General features: G+C 38.6%; 1 protein-coding gene across 1 annotated transcript in view; it reads right to left on the bottom strand.

Moving 5' to 3' along the window:
- Window positions 1–18,636, bottom strand: part of LOC102506116 (phospholipid-transporting ATPase IB) — a 105,382-nt gene that overhangs the window by 55,066 nt on the left and 31,680 nt on the right. Inside the window, exons 18-23 of the mRNA XM_032496424.1 lie at window positions 18,521–18,603; window positions 17,125–17,174; window positions 13,574–13,643; window positions 7,993–8,077; window positions 6,416–6,555; window positions 1,355–1,493 (exon numbers count right to left, since the gene is read on the bottom strand). Coding sequence (XP_032352315.1) covers window positions 1,355–1,493; window positions 6,416–6,555; window positions 7,993–8,077; window positions 13,574–13,643; window positions 17,125–17,174; window positions 18,521–18,603 — 567 coding nt within the window. The remainder of the gene's footprint in view (window positions 1–1,354; window positions 1,494–6,415; window positions 6,556–7,992; window positions 8,078–13,573; window positions 13,644–17,124; window positions 17,175–18,520; window positions 18,604–18,636) is intronic.

Raw genomic sequence — 18,636 nt, 5'->3', positions numbered from 1 at the left:
ACCTTCCCAATGCTTGCTCCCTCTTTCCATTTGGGTCTCTGCCTCAAATGTCACCTCCTTAACAAGTTTCTGTCCAATTACCCCTCTACGTGTGGCTATGCCTTGCTTTGTTTTCATTCTTAGCACTTACTGCAATAATATTACAACAGTGATTTGCTGGCTAATTTTCTGTCTTGTCTACTTAGATGTAAGTTTCATGAGGACAAGGACTTTATTACTCAGTTTTTCATTCCAAGATTCTAGAATCTCCCAGCACATAGCAAGTGTTCAATATTCATTAAACGAATGAATGTAGTAAATTAGCAGAGACATCATTTAAAGGGTGTCTGGCGCTTGCAGAATCATTTTATCGTACGTGTTAATCTAATCAGAGCTGGCTGCCAGGATGATCATCAAAAAATAGTAATTTCAATTCCTTCTCACCGTCAAAATTTACATATTCACAGCTAGGAGCTGATTTTTCAACTCCTTTCCCCTAACATACAAGCAAACAGTGAAATTTTTTAAAAAACCATGAAGGCAAAGAAGTGACTTTGGAGCTTGGGAAAAAACACTGGCTGAATATTCTCACTAGTAATCAGAATGTTCATGAATAAGAATATATAATTCAAATATAGATATATAAATCATTGGGGGGGGAAATGCCGTAAGATAACATCAAGTGTCAAAGGAGGAACAAGAGATAACGTATTACTCAGCTGGGCATTCTACATTCCATGTTTCAAGATCTGCAGATACTAACTACCACATATAAAACAGATACACAGCAAGTTCATACTGTAGAGCACAGGGAACTATATTCAACATCTTGTAACAACCTATAATGAAAAAAATATATGAAAAGGAAGATATGTATGTATGTACATGTAGGACTGAAACACGCTGCTGTGCACCAGAAACTGACACAACACTGTAAACTGACTATATTTCAATTTAAAAAATGTGAAGAAGAGAAAAAAGTTTTTGCTTTGCTTAGTTTGTTCAAATTCTCTGCCATCTGATGGCAAGATTACATTGCACTACATTTTTCTAGAGACATATAAAACAATTACTTATAAAATAGATTTTAAAAAAAGGTCCTACTGTACAGCACAGGGAACTATATTCAACATCTTATAACGGCCTATAGTGAAAAAAATGTGAAAAGAAATATATATATATATATGTATATGTATAAATGAAGCACTATACTGTACACCACAAATTAACACAACATTGTAAATCAGTTGTATCACAGTGTTTTAAAAAGTAACACAACTACCTGCAGGAAGCTCAGCCATGCACTCTTGATCCTACAACACATTCAGGGGACACATGCACAACCAAGGAAAAGAACGTTCTCCGTATCTCTTACCTATGTTAATTGCTGTTTCTTGTTTATCTCCTGTCAAGACCCATATTCTTATGTTTGCTTTCAATAAACTTGTTATCGTTTCTGGAACGCGTGCTTGAAGGCGATCTTCAATGGCTGTGGCTCCAAGTAGGAGGAACTTCTAGATGGTTTTTGAAAGAGATATTTTTACTACCAATTGGAGATAAGAAATACTTTAAGATGGAACAAATAGAGCAAATTTTGGCCAAAGATATGCATCTAATAATTTATTATGTGAAGCCCCATATACATACACACACGCACGCACACTTTCTAGCCTCTTCCACAAGTTGGTCTGTCTGTCTGTCCCTGTCTCGCTACCACATGAGGCAGTGCAGCGTGATGGCTGAGAGCTAGGCTTTCAGATTCACCCCCCAGTTCTACAAGTTACTAGATATGTGATCATAAGCAGATTACTCACACTTCTGTTCCTCAGTTCCCTCATCTATAACTGGAGAAGTGGGGAAGTAAGATTACTAACAGAATTACTCTGAGAGTTAGCATTTGGAAAGTGATTAGAATGACACCTAGTGTATTATAAATGGACCGTAAATATTATGTTATTCTAATTATTATAGCCTTAAGGTAAGTCTTGAAGTCTAGAGCAGTACGTCCCCTTTATTCTCCTTCTTCAAAAATTAACATGATAATTCTTCGCCTCCTCCTACTTTGGGTATGAGTTTTAGAACAAACTTGTCAAGTTCTGTGAAAATTCCATTGGGACTTTTATGTGCTCTTGCATTGCACTGAATTTATAGCTTACTTTGAGGTTTATTTATTTATTACACTGGTTTTCCTGTATGTTGTATACACTCTTCCACTTACATAGGTCCTTACTTCTGTCCTTAAGAAAAATTTCATAATTTTCTCCATAAATTTCTTACCACCAGATGGTTTATTTTACAGTTTTTGTTCCTGTTGTGAAATATCTCCCTACCACTGGAGAGATTCAAACAGAGGCTTGATGGTACATAAAGAGGTTTATGTAAAGTATAAAGCCAGATGACCTCTGATAATTTGGGGTATTGTTTCTCAGAAGCCAGCACAATCTCAAAGTTCCAGGGCATTCTACATTGCTGTTAGGAGTTAAAGTGAAATAAAGATGTAAGACAAGCTGATTCTGTGCTGATAACTAGAAATCAAATAATTTAATTGAAATACCATCACATATGAACTGTAAATTAAATCTTTAAAATAGCCATGAGGTTTTTAGTCTTCTTGTTAAGCTCAATTTTTTAAATGCTAAATATTCAAGTTCTATTGATCCTATTAGACATCTCTCTTATTTCCATTACTCTATTTTTGTGCCATTTGTGCTATGATATTTTCAAGATATTTCTATAGTAAAACTTTGTATTTTAATGTAAAATATCCCACAACTAGCAAAAAGCATTTTTAATAATGACTTATGAAACATGAAACAGGTATGAAATGGATTTTTTTAATAGAATGCTTTAAACCTTTTTATGATGAAAACACTCAACTAACTAGGAACAGAAGGGATCTTCCTCAGCCTGACAGGGACACCTGTGAGGATCCACAGTTAACTTCACACTGAATGGAAGAGGACCAGATGCTTTCCAGCAAGATCAGGAACAAGATAAGGACGTCCACCAGTTCTATTCAACATCTTTTTCTTGCCTAGCCAGGGCAACTAGGCAAGAAAAAGAAATAAAGGGATCCAAAATGAAAACTCAGAGGTAAAACTATCTCTATTCATAGATGACATGATCTCATATACAGAAAACCCTAAAGAATCCTCTTTAAAAATGATTGGAAAGCTTGCACATGAATGCCCATAGCAGCATTATTCATAATAGCCAAATGGAACGACCCAAGTGTCCATCAAGGATGAATGGATAAACAAACAGCACATCCACACAGTGGATTATTATTTGGCCTTGAAAAGGGATGAAGTACTGAAGATGCTACAATATGGATGACTCCTGAAAACAGTAAGCTAAGAAAAAGAAGCATGTCACTGAAGGCCACATAGTGTATGATTCCATTTACATGAAACATCCAGAAGAAGATAATACAGAGAGACTGAAAGTAACGTAGTGGTTGCAAAGGGCTGGGGTTAGAGAATGGAGGGGGGATGGGTGTGGTTGGGGATAACAGACAGTGAACACTAATGGATGTGGGTTTGGAGGAGAGGATGTTGAAAATATTCTGTGTTCATTATCGTGATGGTTGTAAAACTCTGTGAGTATACTAAAAAACACAATTGTTTAATTCAAATGGGTGAAATGTATGTTATGTGAATTATATCTCAATAAAGCTGTTTTTTTTTTTAAGGAAGGAATGCTTCAAAGGAATTGTAAAGCCAGAGAGCCTCAGAATCAAGTCTAAATCAATCAGTCAATCAATTCGTACTTTACCACAGTTAATCACTTTAGCAATTACACCCTAAGTTATGCTGCACTTGACTGCTGGTTCAAGTGCACACATTGTCTTAACATTACTCAACAAGAAAAAAAGTTAAAATCTTATTAATCCCCCAAGGAAAATGCTTGAGGAGCAAAGAAGCGCTACTGGCCTCAAGAGCTAGAAGGCGGGTCAGAAAATAACCCCCCTAACTGAAAACAGGACCAGAACAATGTGCATGGAATTTCCAAGAGCCAACTTCACAGAGCTGGTCGATCCTACGCTCTTTGGTGTCAGACTCCAACGCCCGTGTTAAAGTCTGCAGAAAGCAGCCATGTAACTATAGCTAACATGATTGCCGCAGTTTTAGCAGATGTTAACACACGTCATGAGGCAGATGATTAGACAGGCTGTCTAGTCGATAATACAAAATAAGAAAAATGACAAGCAAGGGGCAAGACTGTTAGGGTTTCTAGATGGCATACAGGTGTTGTAAGCCTGGAAAACTAGAGGTGATGACACAGATTTTTAAAAAAACAAAATTTAAAAGATTCTATGATTGAAATAAAAAATTTTGGCTACTACAGCTTGAAAGGTGTATCTCTTAAGAAAATCCAATTCCTTCACCCTGTCATCTAACATTTGCCCCCAATGTGTCCTTTCTTATGAGGTACCCTAGAGCTAGGGGATCTAGTTCCCAAGCAAGTTTCCCCTGATGGGGACGTAATGAGTAGTGAGGGCTAGTCTCCAGCCCCCCAGAAGTCTGGCCTGCCTGACTCAAGCCCCAGGACCTCATTACTCCTGGGTGAACTGGAAAATATCCAGTGGGGAAAAGGGGAGAGATGGTGGTAACAGATGAATGAACACACTTGACAATTATCAGTGTGATTTTAGCATCACAGAGCCTGGTTGTTTGCATCAGTGACCCCAGCTAAACCTCCTCGCATTCACAGTAGGCAGAGATGTTGAGCATTTTTGACTCCTGCACTTTTTAACCTCATAGTCATTGAGAGAGAGGAAAAAAAATCACAGTTTTGTTAAATAGTATGACTCTGCTTTGTCAAAGTGTCTAAGACCAATTAGATTTCCACCTGACCTTCCAAGCACGGCAGGCTGCTCATCGCGGCCCCAGGTACACAGGTAGCCTTTAGACTGCAGTGCGGCACCCGCCTGGGCCAGACAGGAAAAGCTGGCCCCGGAGAGCCCTTCTGCCTTTCACTTCTGCCCTCTGCAGTTTAAGGAGAAGTGTAACAAGCAGTCAACACCCAGCCCTGCCGACTATAGCAGTCACTGCTTTCCTTGGAGAACAGGCATGCTTGAAATCTTCAGTCCCCAGTGTTCCCGTCTCTTATTCACTTAACATTTCCTGAGCACCCACTGTGTGCCAGGCTCTGGGTACGTGCTGGAGCCTCGCATTCAGCTGATGAAGAGTTGGTCATTTTAGGGCCACATCACTCCCCGGCCTTGCCACCCATCTCACGTTCCCTGAGAAACTTAATCTTTTCCTTACTCTTTCCCCACCTATGACTTCCAGATTGAAACTGAAAACTAACACACAAATTAGAACAGTTTGATTGGAAAGCAACTGCCACACCAATACTTGTACAGTCTTTCAAGTTCCTGAGGCCAATTCCCACTCGCCCAGATTGCTTCTCGGTGTGTGGGAGCAACAGACCCCCCTGTGCCACATTAAGGAACAGGCGGGCTACACAATCAGCCCTTCCCTGCGCTTCGTCAGCAGACGCTGAGGAGTCACTCCTGAGGGCTGCTGCAGCCGGGCCACGTGCTTGGTGTGAAGCTAGGGGAGGTTCCTAATCTTTCAATGCTCGACTTTGAAAAGAAGATGGACCCAATGATGTCAAGAAAACCCCTCCACTTAAATCTGTTCCGGCCAAGATCCTGTAGGAATGAAACGCAGAGTTCATGGGATCAAATGGCAAGAGAAACCAAGCCAAGAAATTAAGATAAAAGTTGGCCCAGGACACGTGACATCCCTGAAGCCTCAGATGAAATTCCTAGAGACACCTGTGTGACACTCGACAGCCCAGGGTCACGCGGTTCCCCTGGAAAAGCAACCGTCAGAGAAACAGAGGTAATAAGAGTCCCCATATACACAGCGGGTACCACGGAGTAACCAAGGACGGAGACACACAAGAGCACCCAGGGGTCGGGGGAGATGTTCCCCATTCACCGTAAAGTGAAGGGCTCATCATTCAAGCAGGACTTTCACGGGAAAAATTCTGGGGGGAGCTTTCTTTTAATTTTTATGGGAAACACTTCTCTGTGTGTGTTAAACATATACAGTGGAATTCCAAACGTACAATACACATGTACAAAGAGGAGAGAAGAGACTGGAACTCAGTTATTAGCCTGACATTGCAGAGGATTATTATTTATGATTCTAGCTTATTTTTCTGTAATAAACATGTATCTCTTTTGAAATGGGAAAAGTTATAAAAAGGATAATGAGATTGAAGTGACTAGGATATGATTCCAAAGAGAAATATTCTAAAAGATGTGGATTTTCAGGATGATAAGAGATGTATACTTCTGAAAAAAATTTACCTGTGCTTTTAAAATTACATCAAAAAATTACATCAAGATGTGAATACATTGATAAATGCATTTTCTTCACGTATGTATCTTAGCACAAGGAATGTGTATGGGGTACGTTACCCTTTCAATAGTATCATAACAGTCTTCCAGACTTTGAGTTCTGTCTTGTACCACTGTACTGGCTTCTTTATACTTCACCAACCACTGCTGATACTCCGCCTCAGTTAAATCTATGTAGGCAACACACAGAGTCCTCAGACCTGCAAGAAAGATATTACCTGGTCAAGCTTCCAGTGATCAGGGAGAAGCAGAGAATTTGAAAACAAAATCCAGAAGCGTCTCAGAGGCTGAGGGACAGTGAAGTCCTCCGCTGTCCCTACCTGCCCTGCCCTGGCCTCCTTGCTGAGCGTATCACCTCCCCTCCCTCCCTGCTTGCTGTGGCTCCCCTGCCTCTTACTTCCTGACACTTGAACTTGAGCCTTCCTCTGCCTGGAATATTCTCCCCTTCCCCTCCTCAGTCTCTGCCTAACTCACCTTGGGTAGAGAGAGCACCCCTGCCCATCACTCTGTTCCCTTTATCCTGCTAGCTTCCCTCCATAGCACTTGTCACCCCTGTGACATCATCTATTACTGGCAAATTCCTGCAGGGCATTGGCTTTCTACGTTTTGTTCACTTCTGTCCTGGAAGCTGAGAACAGTGCATGCCACTTAATTGATGCTCAATAACTATTCGTTAAATGAAGGAAAGAACATATGAGGCTTCTGTTTCCAATTTCAAAGTAAGCCAAATAATCCGTAAGATATCAGAAAATTAATTTAAATCCCATTTCACAAGGACTTAAGTGAAAAAAAAAACTTTAAAAAGCAAACTTATTCAAAACTGACTCAAGGAATTTAATTTCCTTAGGAGATGGATGATAAGTCAGTATCAGAAGGGTAACAAGAGAATGGCAGGAAAATATCAACTGTCAGCATCCTGAGTTATACGCACAAAATAATCAACTTCAAAATACACCACATGAACTGGAAAAGCCTATTTTTTTCCTCCAACCATGGGCCAAGTTCCTACTACAGCTTGATAAAGAGGTTACACTTAGCAAACAGATTATAGACGGACGACACTGCTTTAGGAATAAAGGAAGAGCCACACAGAAGAGCACGCATTTTACTGCTTGCACATAAGCACAAAAACTGTTAAAGGTGAAAGAAAGGGAGAGTAATTATAATGTCTTGACAAGGTTTGTTTGGGGAATCATTTATTTTCAAGCAAACAGAGGGCATACAAGGTCACACATGCAAACAAGCTCTCCCTCTTGCCCACCTATGGGCCCCAGCAGCAGTGACGTGCTTCAAGGCTACAATTTCAACATTGAAGAACGGCATTAAAATCTTATGGTTACCAGGGAAAGGAGGTGGGAAGGGATAAATTCGGGAGTTTGACATTTACAAACGTTAGCCACTATATATAAAGACAGTTTTTTTTAAAGTTTTTTTGTATAGCATGGGGGAACTATGTTCAATATCTTGTAATAACCTTTAATGGAAAAAAATACGAAAATGAATATATATATATGTATATGCATGACTGGGACATAGTGCTGTACACCAGAAATTGACACATTGTAATTGACTGTACTTCAGTTAAAAAAAGAACAGCATTATAAACGAGAAGTAGATTCAAAACAATTTTCATTTACCTTCTTTGGCAAAATATTCCAGATGGGTTAATGTCTCCTCCACAAAGAGAGAATCTTCTGAAAGTCTCTCATAAATCACTGAATCCTATGGGGTGGGGGGAAATCCACAGTAATTAACACCTTATCTAAGACTGACAGTCTGAATTCTAGATACTCTTTTATAATTTATTGTTCTATCTAATAGATATGAAGGTGCTCACATGAAGCCCCAGTGAAAGCACAATTCCAGAAAAAATGTTACATGCAGAGGAACAAAAATAAGGCTAACAGCGGATTTCTCGTTGAGTCAATGCAAGTAAGAAGCCAGTTAAGTAAAATCCTTACAGACGGAAGGGAAAAAATGGTCAGCCTAGAATACTATACTCAGCAAAAAGTTATTTCAAAATGAAGACCAGGAAAAACAAAGATGAAATAAAGATTTTTTTCCAGTTTAAACTGAAAAAAAAATTATCACCAATGGATCTATGCTATAAGATATGGTAAAGGGACTTCTTCAGACAAAAGATCATTACACCAAATGGAAATATGGGTCTGAAAGCACTGAAAATAGTATTGATATGAGTATATATACATTATTTCTCTTGTTATTTAATTCTTTTTATTTAAAAAATTGACTTCTTGAACAAAATTAATACCAATGTAGTGTGAAGTTTATAACTTTGTAAAATTAAAATGTATGACCACAGGAGCAAAGATTAGGAGAGAATCAGAAGTAGAATTAAGGTTCTAATACTATAGGTGAAGTAATATACTATCACTTGAAGGAGGGATGTAATAAATTAAAGATACCTACTATAAGCCCTAAAGTAACTACTAAAAATAAAATTTTTAAATAAAAAAAGGAAATTGAAAAAAATTCAAGTAATCAAAAGAAGGCATAAAACAAAAAAAATGAATAAGAGAAAAAAGAACAACTGGAACAAACAGAAAATAAATGACAAGATGATACATTTAAATCTAGCCGTATCAATAAGCATACTATGTAAATGGTCTAAACATTAGCTAAAAGGCAGAGATTTCCAGAATAGATAAAAAACACAAGAACCAACTATGTGTTCCCTAGAAGAAACACACTTTAAAGACATAAATGGGTTAAAAGGAAAGAAAAGATATACCATGCTAACCCTAATCAAAAGAAGTCTGAAGTGGTTATATTAAGATCAGACAACAGAGATTTCAGAGTAAAGAATACGGCCGGGGAAAAAGAAGATCTTTTCGCAATGATCGGTCAGTTCATCAAGAGGAATCAATAATCCTCAGTGTTTATGCACTGAGTAACATAGCTTTGAAATGAAGCTAAAACTAACAGAAGTAAATGAAAAACAAATAGAACTTCAAGATGAAAATCATAAATCCACAATAATGTTTGGGGATTTCAACATCCCCCTTTTGATAACTGATATAGCCAGTAGACAAAAAGTTACTAAGGACACAGAATATTTGAACAACACCTATCAACCAACTTGACCGAACTGATATGCCCACAAACAGCATAATACTCATTCTTTTTCAGTACACACAAAACATCTAATATTAGATAGGTCATGATCTGACAAAACGAGTCTCAATAAAATTAAAAGTATTTAAGTCATACAAAGTATGTTCTCTGAATATAATGGAATTAAGTTATAAACCAATTAAAGAAACATCTCTGGAATGCTCCCAAATATTTGAAAACTAAATAACACATCTCAGAATAACTCATGAGTCAAAGAAGAAATCAAAAGCAAAATGAAAATACTTTAAATTGAATGAAGATGAAAATGCAACATATCAAAATTTGTGAGATGCTGCTAAAGCAGCAGTTAGGAGGAAATTTACAGCACGAAACATCTGTATTAGAAAAGAAGAAAGGTCTCAAATCAAGTTCCACCTTAAGAAAACAGGAAAAGAGCAAATTAAACCAAAACTAGGCAAAAGAATGGAAATGATACGGTTAAGAGTGAAAATGACAAAGAAGCAGAAAAACACTTGAAAAGAATTAATAAAACTGAAAGCAGGCTTTTTGAGATCAATGCAGTTAGTAACTGTCCAGCTAGCCTCATCAGGAAAAAAGAGAAAAGACACAGATTGCCAAGATCAGGAATGAGAGAAGTGACATTTTTATAGATTCTACAGATACTGAAAGAAACTTTAAAAGGACTATGATGAACAGTTTTTTCTAATAAATTTGACAACTAGGATGAAATAGAAAAATTCTACAAAAAAAGTGCAAATCAAAGCTAACTTAATTTTTTTTAATGCTCTGAAAAGTTCTATATTATTAAAGAAATTGAACTTGAACTTAGAAACCTTCCCACAAAGAAAATCTCAAGTCCAGATGGCTTTCTGGTGAATTCTAGCAAACATTTAAAGGACAAATAATACCAATTCTATACACACTTTTCCAGAAGACTGAAAAGGAGGGAATGCTCCTCATTAATTCTACATGACTAGCATTAAAAACCAAACAAAGGCATTACAAGGAAAGAAAATTAAAGACCATTCTTCTGAGAACAGATGTGAAAATACTAAAGAAAGCTTTAGTAAATTAAATCCAACTTATATATATAAAAAGGATAATACATCGTGACCAAATGGGGTTTACCTCAGGAATACAAGTAGGTTTAACATTTTTAAAAAATCAATCAATGTAATTTACCACACTAACAGGTGGTGAAATGAAAAACCACATTAGTATCTCAATCAATGCAGGAAAAATATTTGATGAAATCTAGCATCCATTATTGATCTAAAAAAAAAATCACAGCAACCTAAGAATGAGATGGAATTTCCTCAATATGATAAAGAGCACCTATCAAAAAAGTACAGCTAATATTATCTTCAAAGGTAAAACATTAAGTGCTTTTGCCTAAGATCAGGAAGAAGACAATGGTATCTGCTCTCTCACTTCTATTTCACATTGTACTGGAGGTTCGAGTTTGTGCAATAACACAAGAAAAAGAAATAAAAGGCATCTATATTGCCAAAGAAGATTTAAATTGTCTTTGTTCACAGATGACATGACCATTTATGTAGAAAATCTGATGTAATCTATCAAAATGTTACTGGAATGATTAAGTGATTTTGTAAACGTAGGACACAAGATCAAAATATACAAAAGCCACTTGCATTTCTATACAGTAACAACAAACTATCAGAAATTGAATTTAAAAAATAATTTACAATAGCATCAAAAATATAAAATACTTAGGAATAAATCTGACAAAATAAATGTAGGATCTATACACTGAAAAACTACAAAACATTGTTGAGAGAAAATAAAAAGACATAAGTAAATAGAGAGATATATCATGTTTATGTAATAGAAAACTCAGTATTATTTAGGATGTCAATTGTTTCCAGATTGATTTAGAGAGTCAACATAGTCCCAATTTAAAAAAAATCCCCATTGGCTTTATTGGAGAAATTGACAAAATGATTTTAAAACTCATATGGAAACGCAAAGATCTCAGAACATCCAAAACAACTTTGGAAAAGAAGAACAAAGTTGGAGAACTAATGTATATGGTTTTAAGATTTATTATAAAGTGACATGATTAAGACAGGGTGTCACTGGTATAAAGACAACCAACACAACAGTGAAAGGAAACAGCAGGCTCACATACATGTGACAGAAGTGCAAAGGCAATTCAGTGAGGAAAGAATAAACATTTTAACAAGTGGTGCTGAGAAATCAGGTATTCAGATGTAAAAAACGAACTTCTAGTCCTGGCTCATATCATTCAATAATTACTCAATATTAACCGGAAGTAAATATAAAACCTAAAACTGTAAGAAGAGGAGAAAACATAGGAGAAAATCTTTGTGACCATGAATTTAAGCAAAGATTTCTTAGATATGGCACTAAAAGCATGACCTATAAAGGAACAAATTGGTAAATTGGACTTGATCAAAATTACTAACTTCTGTTCTTCAAAAGACACTATTAAGGGAATGAAAAGATAAGCCACAGACTGGGTTCTAGTATTTGCAAATTATCTATCTGAGAAAGGACTTGTATTCAAAATAAATAAAGAACTCTCAAAACTCAATAAGAAAAACAAACAATTATTTTAAAAATCGGGGGCCAAATATTTAAAGAGACATTTTAACAAGGAAGATAAGTGGATGGTGTGTAGAAAAGAGCTGACATACCAGGTCAAAGACTGCTATCTTTAGAAAGACCTATTTACAAGGTTGGCCCTTGGCTGGTAAACAATTCTCTAAACCCATCAAAACATTCCCTGTGTGACTCCCATGGGATTCATCCAGACACTGCCTATGTCTTTCTACTTTGTGGTCTGGCTGTATACCCTTATTACCATAATAAATCTTAGTCATGAGTACAACCATGTGCTGAGTCCCATGAATCCTTTTAGAGATTCACTAAAAGCATAGGGGTGGTCTTGGGAACCCCCATCACAGATAGCAAATAAACACATCAAAAGATGTTTGCTACCACTAGTCAGCATGGTCATGTAAGTTAAATTCACAATGAGATACACACCTATTAGAATGGCAAAATTAAAAAGACTAACCATGCCAAGTGTTGGTGACAATTGCTGGTAATCACAGTTTGGTGGTTTCTTAAGAAGTTAAAATACGCCTACTCTGTGATCCAGGAATTTTACCCCTAGATGTTTACCAAAGAGAGATGAAACCATATATTCATTCAAAGCCTTGCACACAATGTTCATGGGAGCATTGTTTGTAGTAGCCAAAACTGAAACAAAACGTTCATCAACAGATGGAAGGATAAGCGAGTGCTGGTATACCCACTCAATGGAATCTACTCAGCAATGCAAAGAAATGAACTATTGATACAAGCTCCAACATGAATGAATTTAAAAATAATTATGAGTGAAAAAACAGACAAAAAGTCACATAGTCGGACTATATGACTTTATATAAAACTTTAATAAATATAAACGAATCTATAATGACAGAAAGCAGATCAGTGTGCAAACTTACCAAAATGTACATTTTAAATATATGCAGTTTATTTTATGTCAATTTTACCTCAATAAAGCTGGGTTTTTTTTTTAAGTACATATGATATAATAGAAAATACATGTATGTATGTACATGTATAACTGAATCACTTTGCTGTAGACCTGAAACTAACATTGTAAATCAACTACACTTCAATAAAAAGCAAAGTTTAAAGTACAAATGGCAGTGAACAAATATCTAAGTGCTTCAAAAGAAGAGATTTATGGAGGTAAATCAAATTCCTGAGACACCAAATCCCAGCACTTTGGGCTCAGAACTGGGATCAAAATTCCCTTAGCTATAAACCCTTAGCATCAGTCATCTAATCATTGGTTCTCATAAAAACAGCTGAGTGACAGCAGGTTTTCACTGATATAAACACTGTGTGAGTGACCACAGAATTCAGTGCGCTCGGCTGCGGGGGATGTTTTTGGCTGCTTGGGTTTGAGATAGGCTTTTCAATCTTCGGTAATGCTTCCAGCAACCAGTGACTACAGCATATACAGAGTAACAACACTTAAAGATATGGTGAAGTTGTGAAGGGCTTCCTTCCTGTTCCTGTGGTAAAAAGAGAGGAGTCGCGTGAAGGACGGAGCCCAGTACTTACAGCCCCTTTGCAGTAGAGCCGGACCTGTCCTGTAGGAGTTCGGACAATTATAGACATCCTCTTTCTATTACTAAAACAATATTGAAAGTATCATTAGTATCTATTTTCCTCAGTACATGGCGCTAACACCCACACAAAAAAATCCAAGTCAAAAGAATTCTAAGACTTAGCGTCCTCGGCTGCCCTGTAGTGAAAAGGCCGGCATGTTTCTTGCCAGTTTCCATGTCTTTTTTTCTTTACCTGTTTCCTTTAACGGACATTCTAATTATAAATCTCCACCTCCTGCTACTACTATTCTTTTCTTCCATGGAAATTTACTGACACAAATATATATAATAGATAATATATACTATTTATATATGTAATGCGATATTTACATTGATATGTACTACTATAGTATAGTACATAACACAGATATAGTAATACACCTTTCTTATGTATCATACATAATGTATATTACTGATAATATAATATGTACATTATATATACATGTAATGTATTTAATATAATTGTTTAAAACTGCTGAGGGAAGAGGAGAGCAGCCCTGGGTCTGTGTATTATTCAGATTTCACACCATGTTTATCAAGTAGACCTTCCTGTCCACTGTGCTGCACAGAGATGTTAAATTTCTGGCTCAGTAGATGCCAGAGGTTTTAAAATATGGATTTCTGTCTCAAAGTCCTTGGGATTTTTGCATGGGTTTTTTTTTATTTGTTTGTTTTTACAGTCGTAGATAGAACATAGACTCATTGCTTTTATTCCTGGTTTAGCAGCCCAAATCGGCTTGAAGAACTCCTCTCTCCACCTACCCCACACACCGCCAAAGTAAACTGGCCGAGATGGTCCTTCCTTCTCATCATGGCATTCTCCGACTCCTAACCCTCCTCTCATCTTTCAACCACCAGCCCAAGTCCCATCTCCTCACAAAGGCTCCCTTGGCGCCTCCCTCTGAGGTGACCTCCGCCACAAGGAGCACCACGGTCCGTCTCCATCAGATCAGACTGTTTAATATGCTTACAGCACTCGTCACGACTTGAAATTATCCTGTTCATTTACCAGAGTCAAGGGCTCCACAAGCAGGCGGTCGTCACGGCCACTCTAGTCCTAGGACAGTGACTGGCATGTGGCTACAAAAGTATTTGTAGCTGCGTAGACTGCAGTCCACCCCGTGAAGACGAAAATACGTATTTTTTTCATCCTCTAACTTCTTTCACCTCTGGAAGCACAGGCTGGTTGCAAATACCAGGGCTTTGGAACCAGACAGACCTGGATTTGAATCCTGACTCTGCCGCTCATTTGCTCAGTGACAATGGGAAGGTCCTTTGAGTTGAGCTCCAGCTGCATGTCTTTCAAAAGGAGCGACCAGCAGCTACCTCAGGGGACTGCTTTGTTCGTGTCCAGCAGACCAGTTGGGCTCTCGGTCATTCCACGTTTTCAAGCTCTTCCAACAAAGAGAATTTTATTTTCCCTCAGGCATAAGACTGATCAAGAAAAGGAGGTTGAAGCTTGGAACAAAAGTAAGAGGCTCAGAGACGTGATTGCTGAAGGAGAGGAGAAGGGTCTCCTCCAGGCAGGGGAAGCCCCTAGTGAAATCCAAACGCTTAAGCCTCAGAAAAGAGTGTTCCAGCTAAAGTGACAGTAATGATACTACACACGCATACCAAATGCTGTATCAGTATTTTTTACGTGCCAGGCACTGCGATCTAATCTTCACAACAGTCCTGTGAGGAGGACACCATCTCTATCCCCAATTTATAGACCAAGAAACTGCAGCGCAGAGAGGTTAGGAGACGGGGAAGGTCACAGAATCACGACCACGCGCACAAGTGCTCCTTGTCCCTTCTGCGTCGCCGGTGCTTCTCCACCCACTCCCCTCCTCTCCACGTGCACCCACGCTTGTCACCAACCTTTCTCCCCTTCCGCCTTCTCTGGCTCCAGTCGATAAAGCCACTGAGTAAAGAATTAGCCAGCAAGATAACAACTCCGCCAGGCCACCAAGCCCAGCAAGTCACCAGAAGTGGTGAGAGACGCCCAGGCACCTCCCACCTCCCGGGGAGCCCAAGCCGTGCCTGCTTAACACACAGGCTTCCCCTGGCCCCGTCGCACTCTGAACAGGCTACACCAAAGCTCCTGGCCTCCAAGCAGAACACGTGAGCTAGAGCTGTACTTTCCAACAGGGGTAAAGGATTAGCAATTGTCTTAAATGTTGAGAAAGCTGTTGGAACACTACTCAGGGCCATTAAGTTTTTTAAGTGTCACCTAGCTAGGAGCACACATGTTCATGACAGGAAATGACTGCTCTCATGGTAGCAGTAGTCAAATATGAAGAAGGGAGAAAGCTAGACTGATTATTGAGATGTATTTCCTTGCAATAAAGTTTTTATAAAAAGCTTTCCTAGAGAAAGGAGTTAACAGCAACTTTTCTGAGGTTTAAAACTTTTTTTTTAACTGTCACTGGGAAACAAGGCTTTAAAGACGTGATCTGAAAAACCATCTACCTTTGGGAAGAGCAAATGATTTACTTGTTTCCTTTTCTAATTTTTCAGATTCCACATTAGAAATGGTCTGATGGCCCAAGAGATATGACTTCATGAGTCAGGAGGAAACTCCAATGGCAATAAAACCATCACCCACTTCCTCACAACACGCTCTGGGGCATCAGGCCATGGCTGCTGGAGTGTAAGAGGAGAGGCATTTGGAGGCACGCTGTTCCCTTTGAGGGAAAATTTCAATTACTTCACTACTTTTGAAGAAACAGTTTTTGATTTATTTGTGAAGATAATATTCAATATCCGTTTGTTAAAAAAGAGACAATAGGCCCAAAATGGAGTCACTTATGCTCAGCACAAGTCCCCAGCCTGAGACTTAATGCCTAACCGAATTGCAATTACAGCCTCCCCAGGAATGCAACCTTAGCCAGTCAGTCTGGAATTGCCTGGTCAGCACTGATGAGGAGACATGAGTGACAGACCACTGCAGTCCCCCAAAGGAAGGGGACCTTGCCCCAAACGATCCACTCTGCTATAGCCTCCGTGCCCCACCCCTGTCACCTATGAACGTCGTCCACTTTGTTCAGCTCCTCAGAGCTCCTTTGTCTCTGCTGGATGGGACGCTGCCCAGCTCATGAATCACTGAGTAAAGCCAATGAGATCTTCACAATTTACTCAGTTGAATTTTGCTTTTTAACACATCCATTCATCAAATATTTATTGAGCACTTCCTGGATACCAGCCCCCCCAAAGAGGTGACTCCTACCCTCCTGGAACTTACGGTCTAGTTGGCAATACAGTCATTAAGTAATAACCCAGGTTTAAAATCGCAGCTCTGACTGTGACAAGTGCTAGAAAGAAGAGGTTGAGAAACCAAACCAACTACAAGAGGGAATTTGCGTTAATGGGGCCAAGAAGAGAGAACTGAGCAGACGTTAAAGGGTGGGTAGAAGCTAACCAGAATTTCATGATTCTGTGTTAAGCTTTTGATTCACACACACACACTGCCAAATCTCAATTGAATAGTCACAGAAAGAGCCCTGGTAAACACAGGCAGCTTACCTAGAAAACTCCAGGACGTTAAGAATTTCAAACGTGAATTCTTCTCCCATCTACAGGAAGATAAGACAACATGCTCTTACCTGGGGATGAAAGTATTCATCTTGCAAAATAACTCACTCTCCCAATCACATACAAGGTTTACCCCGCCAAATACACATCTTTTTCAAAATAAAGAGCCTCCTGCACGTCTGATGAGATGCTGGTGCCCTCCGCTGGTAAGAACATTGCTTACAACCTGGGCAATATTAGCAAAAGTGCTTCTAATAGTGACAATTTGAGCCTGAAACACCTCTCTTCTCAATCTAAAATCAGTACTAATAGAAACACTGTATAAACACACTCCTGTTGTAAAGTTACATGGAGTAAATGAGACAATCATCAGACAGAAATGGGAGAGCAAATAAATCTTCTAATAAAATTGCACAGATCAAACAGAATTCTTAATGACTAGATAATTTGAAGAGATAAACATAGAAAGAGGTGGCATGCTATAAGATGTATCAATGAAACACGCATTCTTTTCTAAACTTTTCCTGTTACAGCCGCTTAGCTTTCTGTAACCATGATCAATTTGTCTCTGAATCTACCAGCTCCCAGCTTTACCAGTACAGGACTGTAGAAGTTCAAATAATTTGAGAATCATCTATGTGCTATAAAGAAGAATTCATCAGTCCATTCTAGCAAGGACACAGTGCCGAGTAAACACACCTAGCCATTGCACTATGACTAGGGGGAAAAAGTGCATTGGCCACCATGTTTACATTGCTTCAATTTTTTCTCCCATAATATCAAAGGCTTGTGGTTAGTGGTCATCAAGAAAAAACAAGGAAATATATATATATAACATGAATAAATCAACAGAACAGAGCTGACCAAAGAGTAGTCTGAAACATTTTGATTCTTCATAGGAAAAAAAATCCTGTATATCTTGAAGATCTAATGATTCTAACTCTTTGGAATAGCTCACTTTTACTGAGCACTTTCTCTGCACCAAGCACTAATCTCAAATACTTTACCTGTATTAACTCATTTAATATTCACAAGGACCCTATAATATGCGTGATGAGAAAACCGGGGCAAATACAGAGAAGTTAAAGAACCTGCCCCAGAACAATGGCTGGGAAGGTATGGGGCCAGGTGGGAATCCCGGGCAGTGGACTCCACAGCTTCTACTCTGTTTTGGGGTGAGTTTTTTTGCAGGGGGCATTAAGTTTATTTATTTATTTGGAGGTACTGGGGATTGAACCCAGGACCTTATGCATGCTAAGCATGCGCTCTACCACTGAGCTCTACCCCCCCACCCCAAGAGCTCCTACTCTGAACCACTGTTTACATGTGTTTCTCTGGAAGAGCAGGTGCATATAACCTGCTGGGAAGCATACAGGATGCTACTCACAGCTTCAATGGTGACAGAGTATGGCGTTCTTGTAGTGAAAACAAAGCCAAGTTTCTTTGCCCCTTTCACTAAAGCTGCTTCATCTGCCAATAAAAAGTCTGTATTAATGGAGATTG

The sequence above is a fragment of the Camelus ferus genome, chromosome 14 (assembly GCF_009834535.1).
Source record: "Camelus ferus isolate YT-003-E chromosome 14, BCGSAC_Cfer_1.0, whole genome shotgun sequence".
In the NCBI taxonomy this organism is placed as follows: Eukaryota; Metazoa; Chordata; class Mammalia; order Artiodactyla; family Camelidae; genus Camelus; species Camelus ferus.
This window is presented reverse-complemented; position numbering and strand designations above follow the sequence as displayed.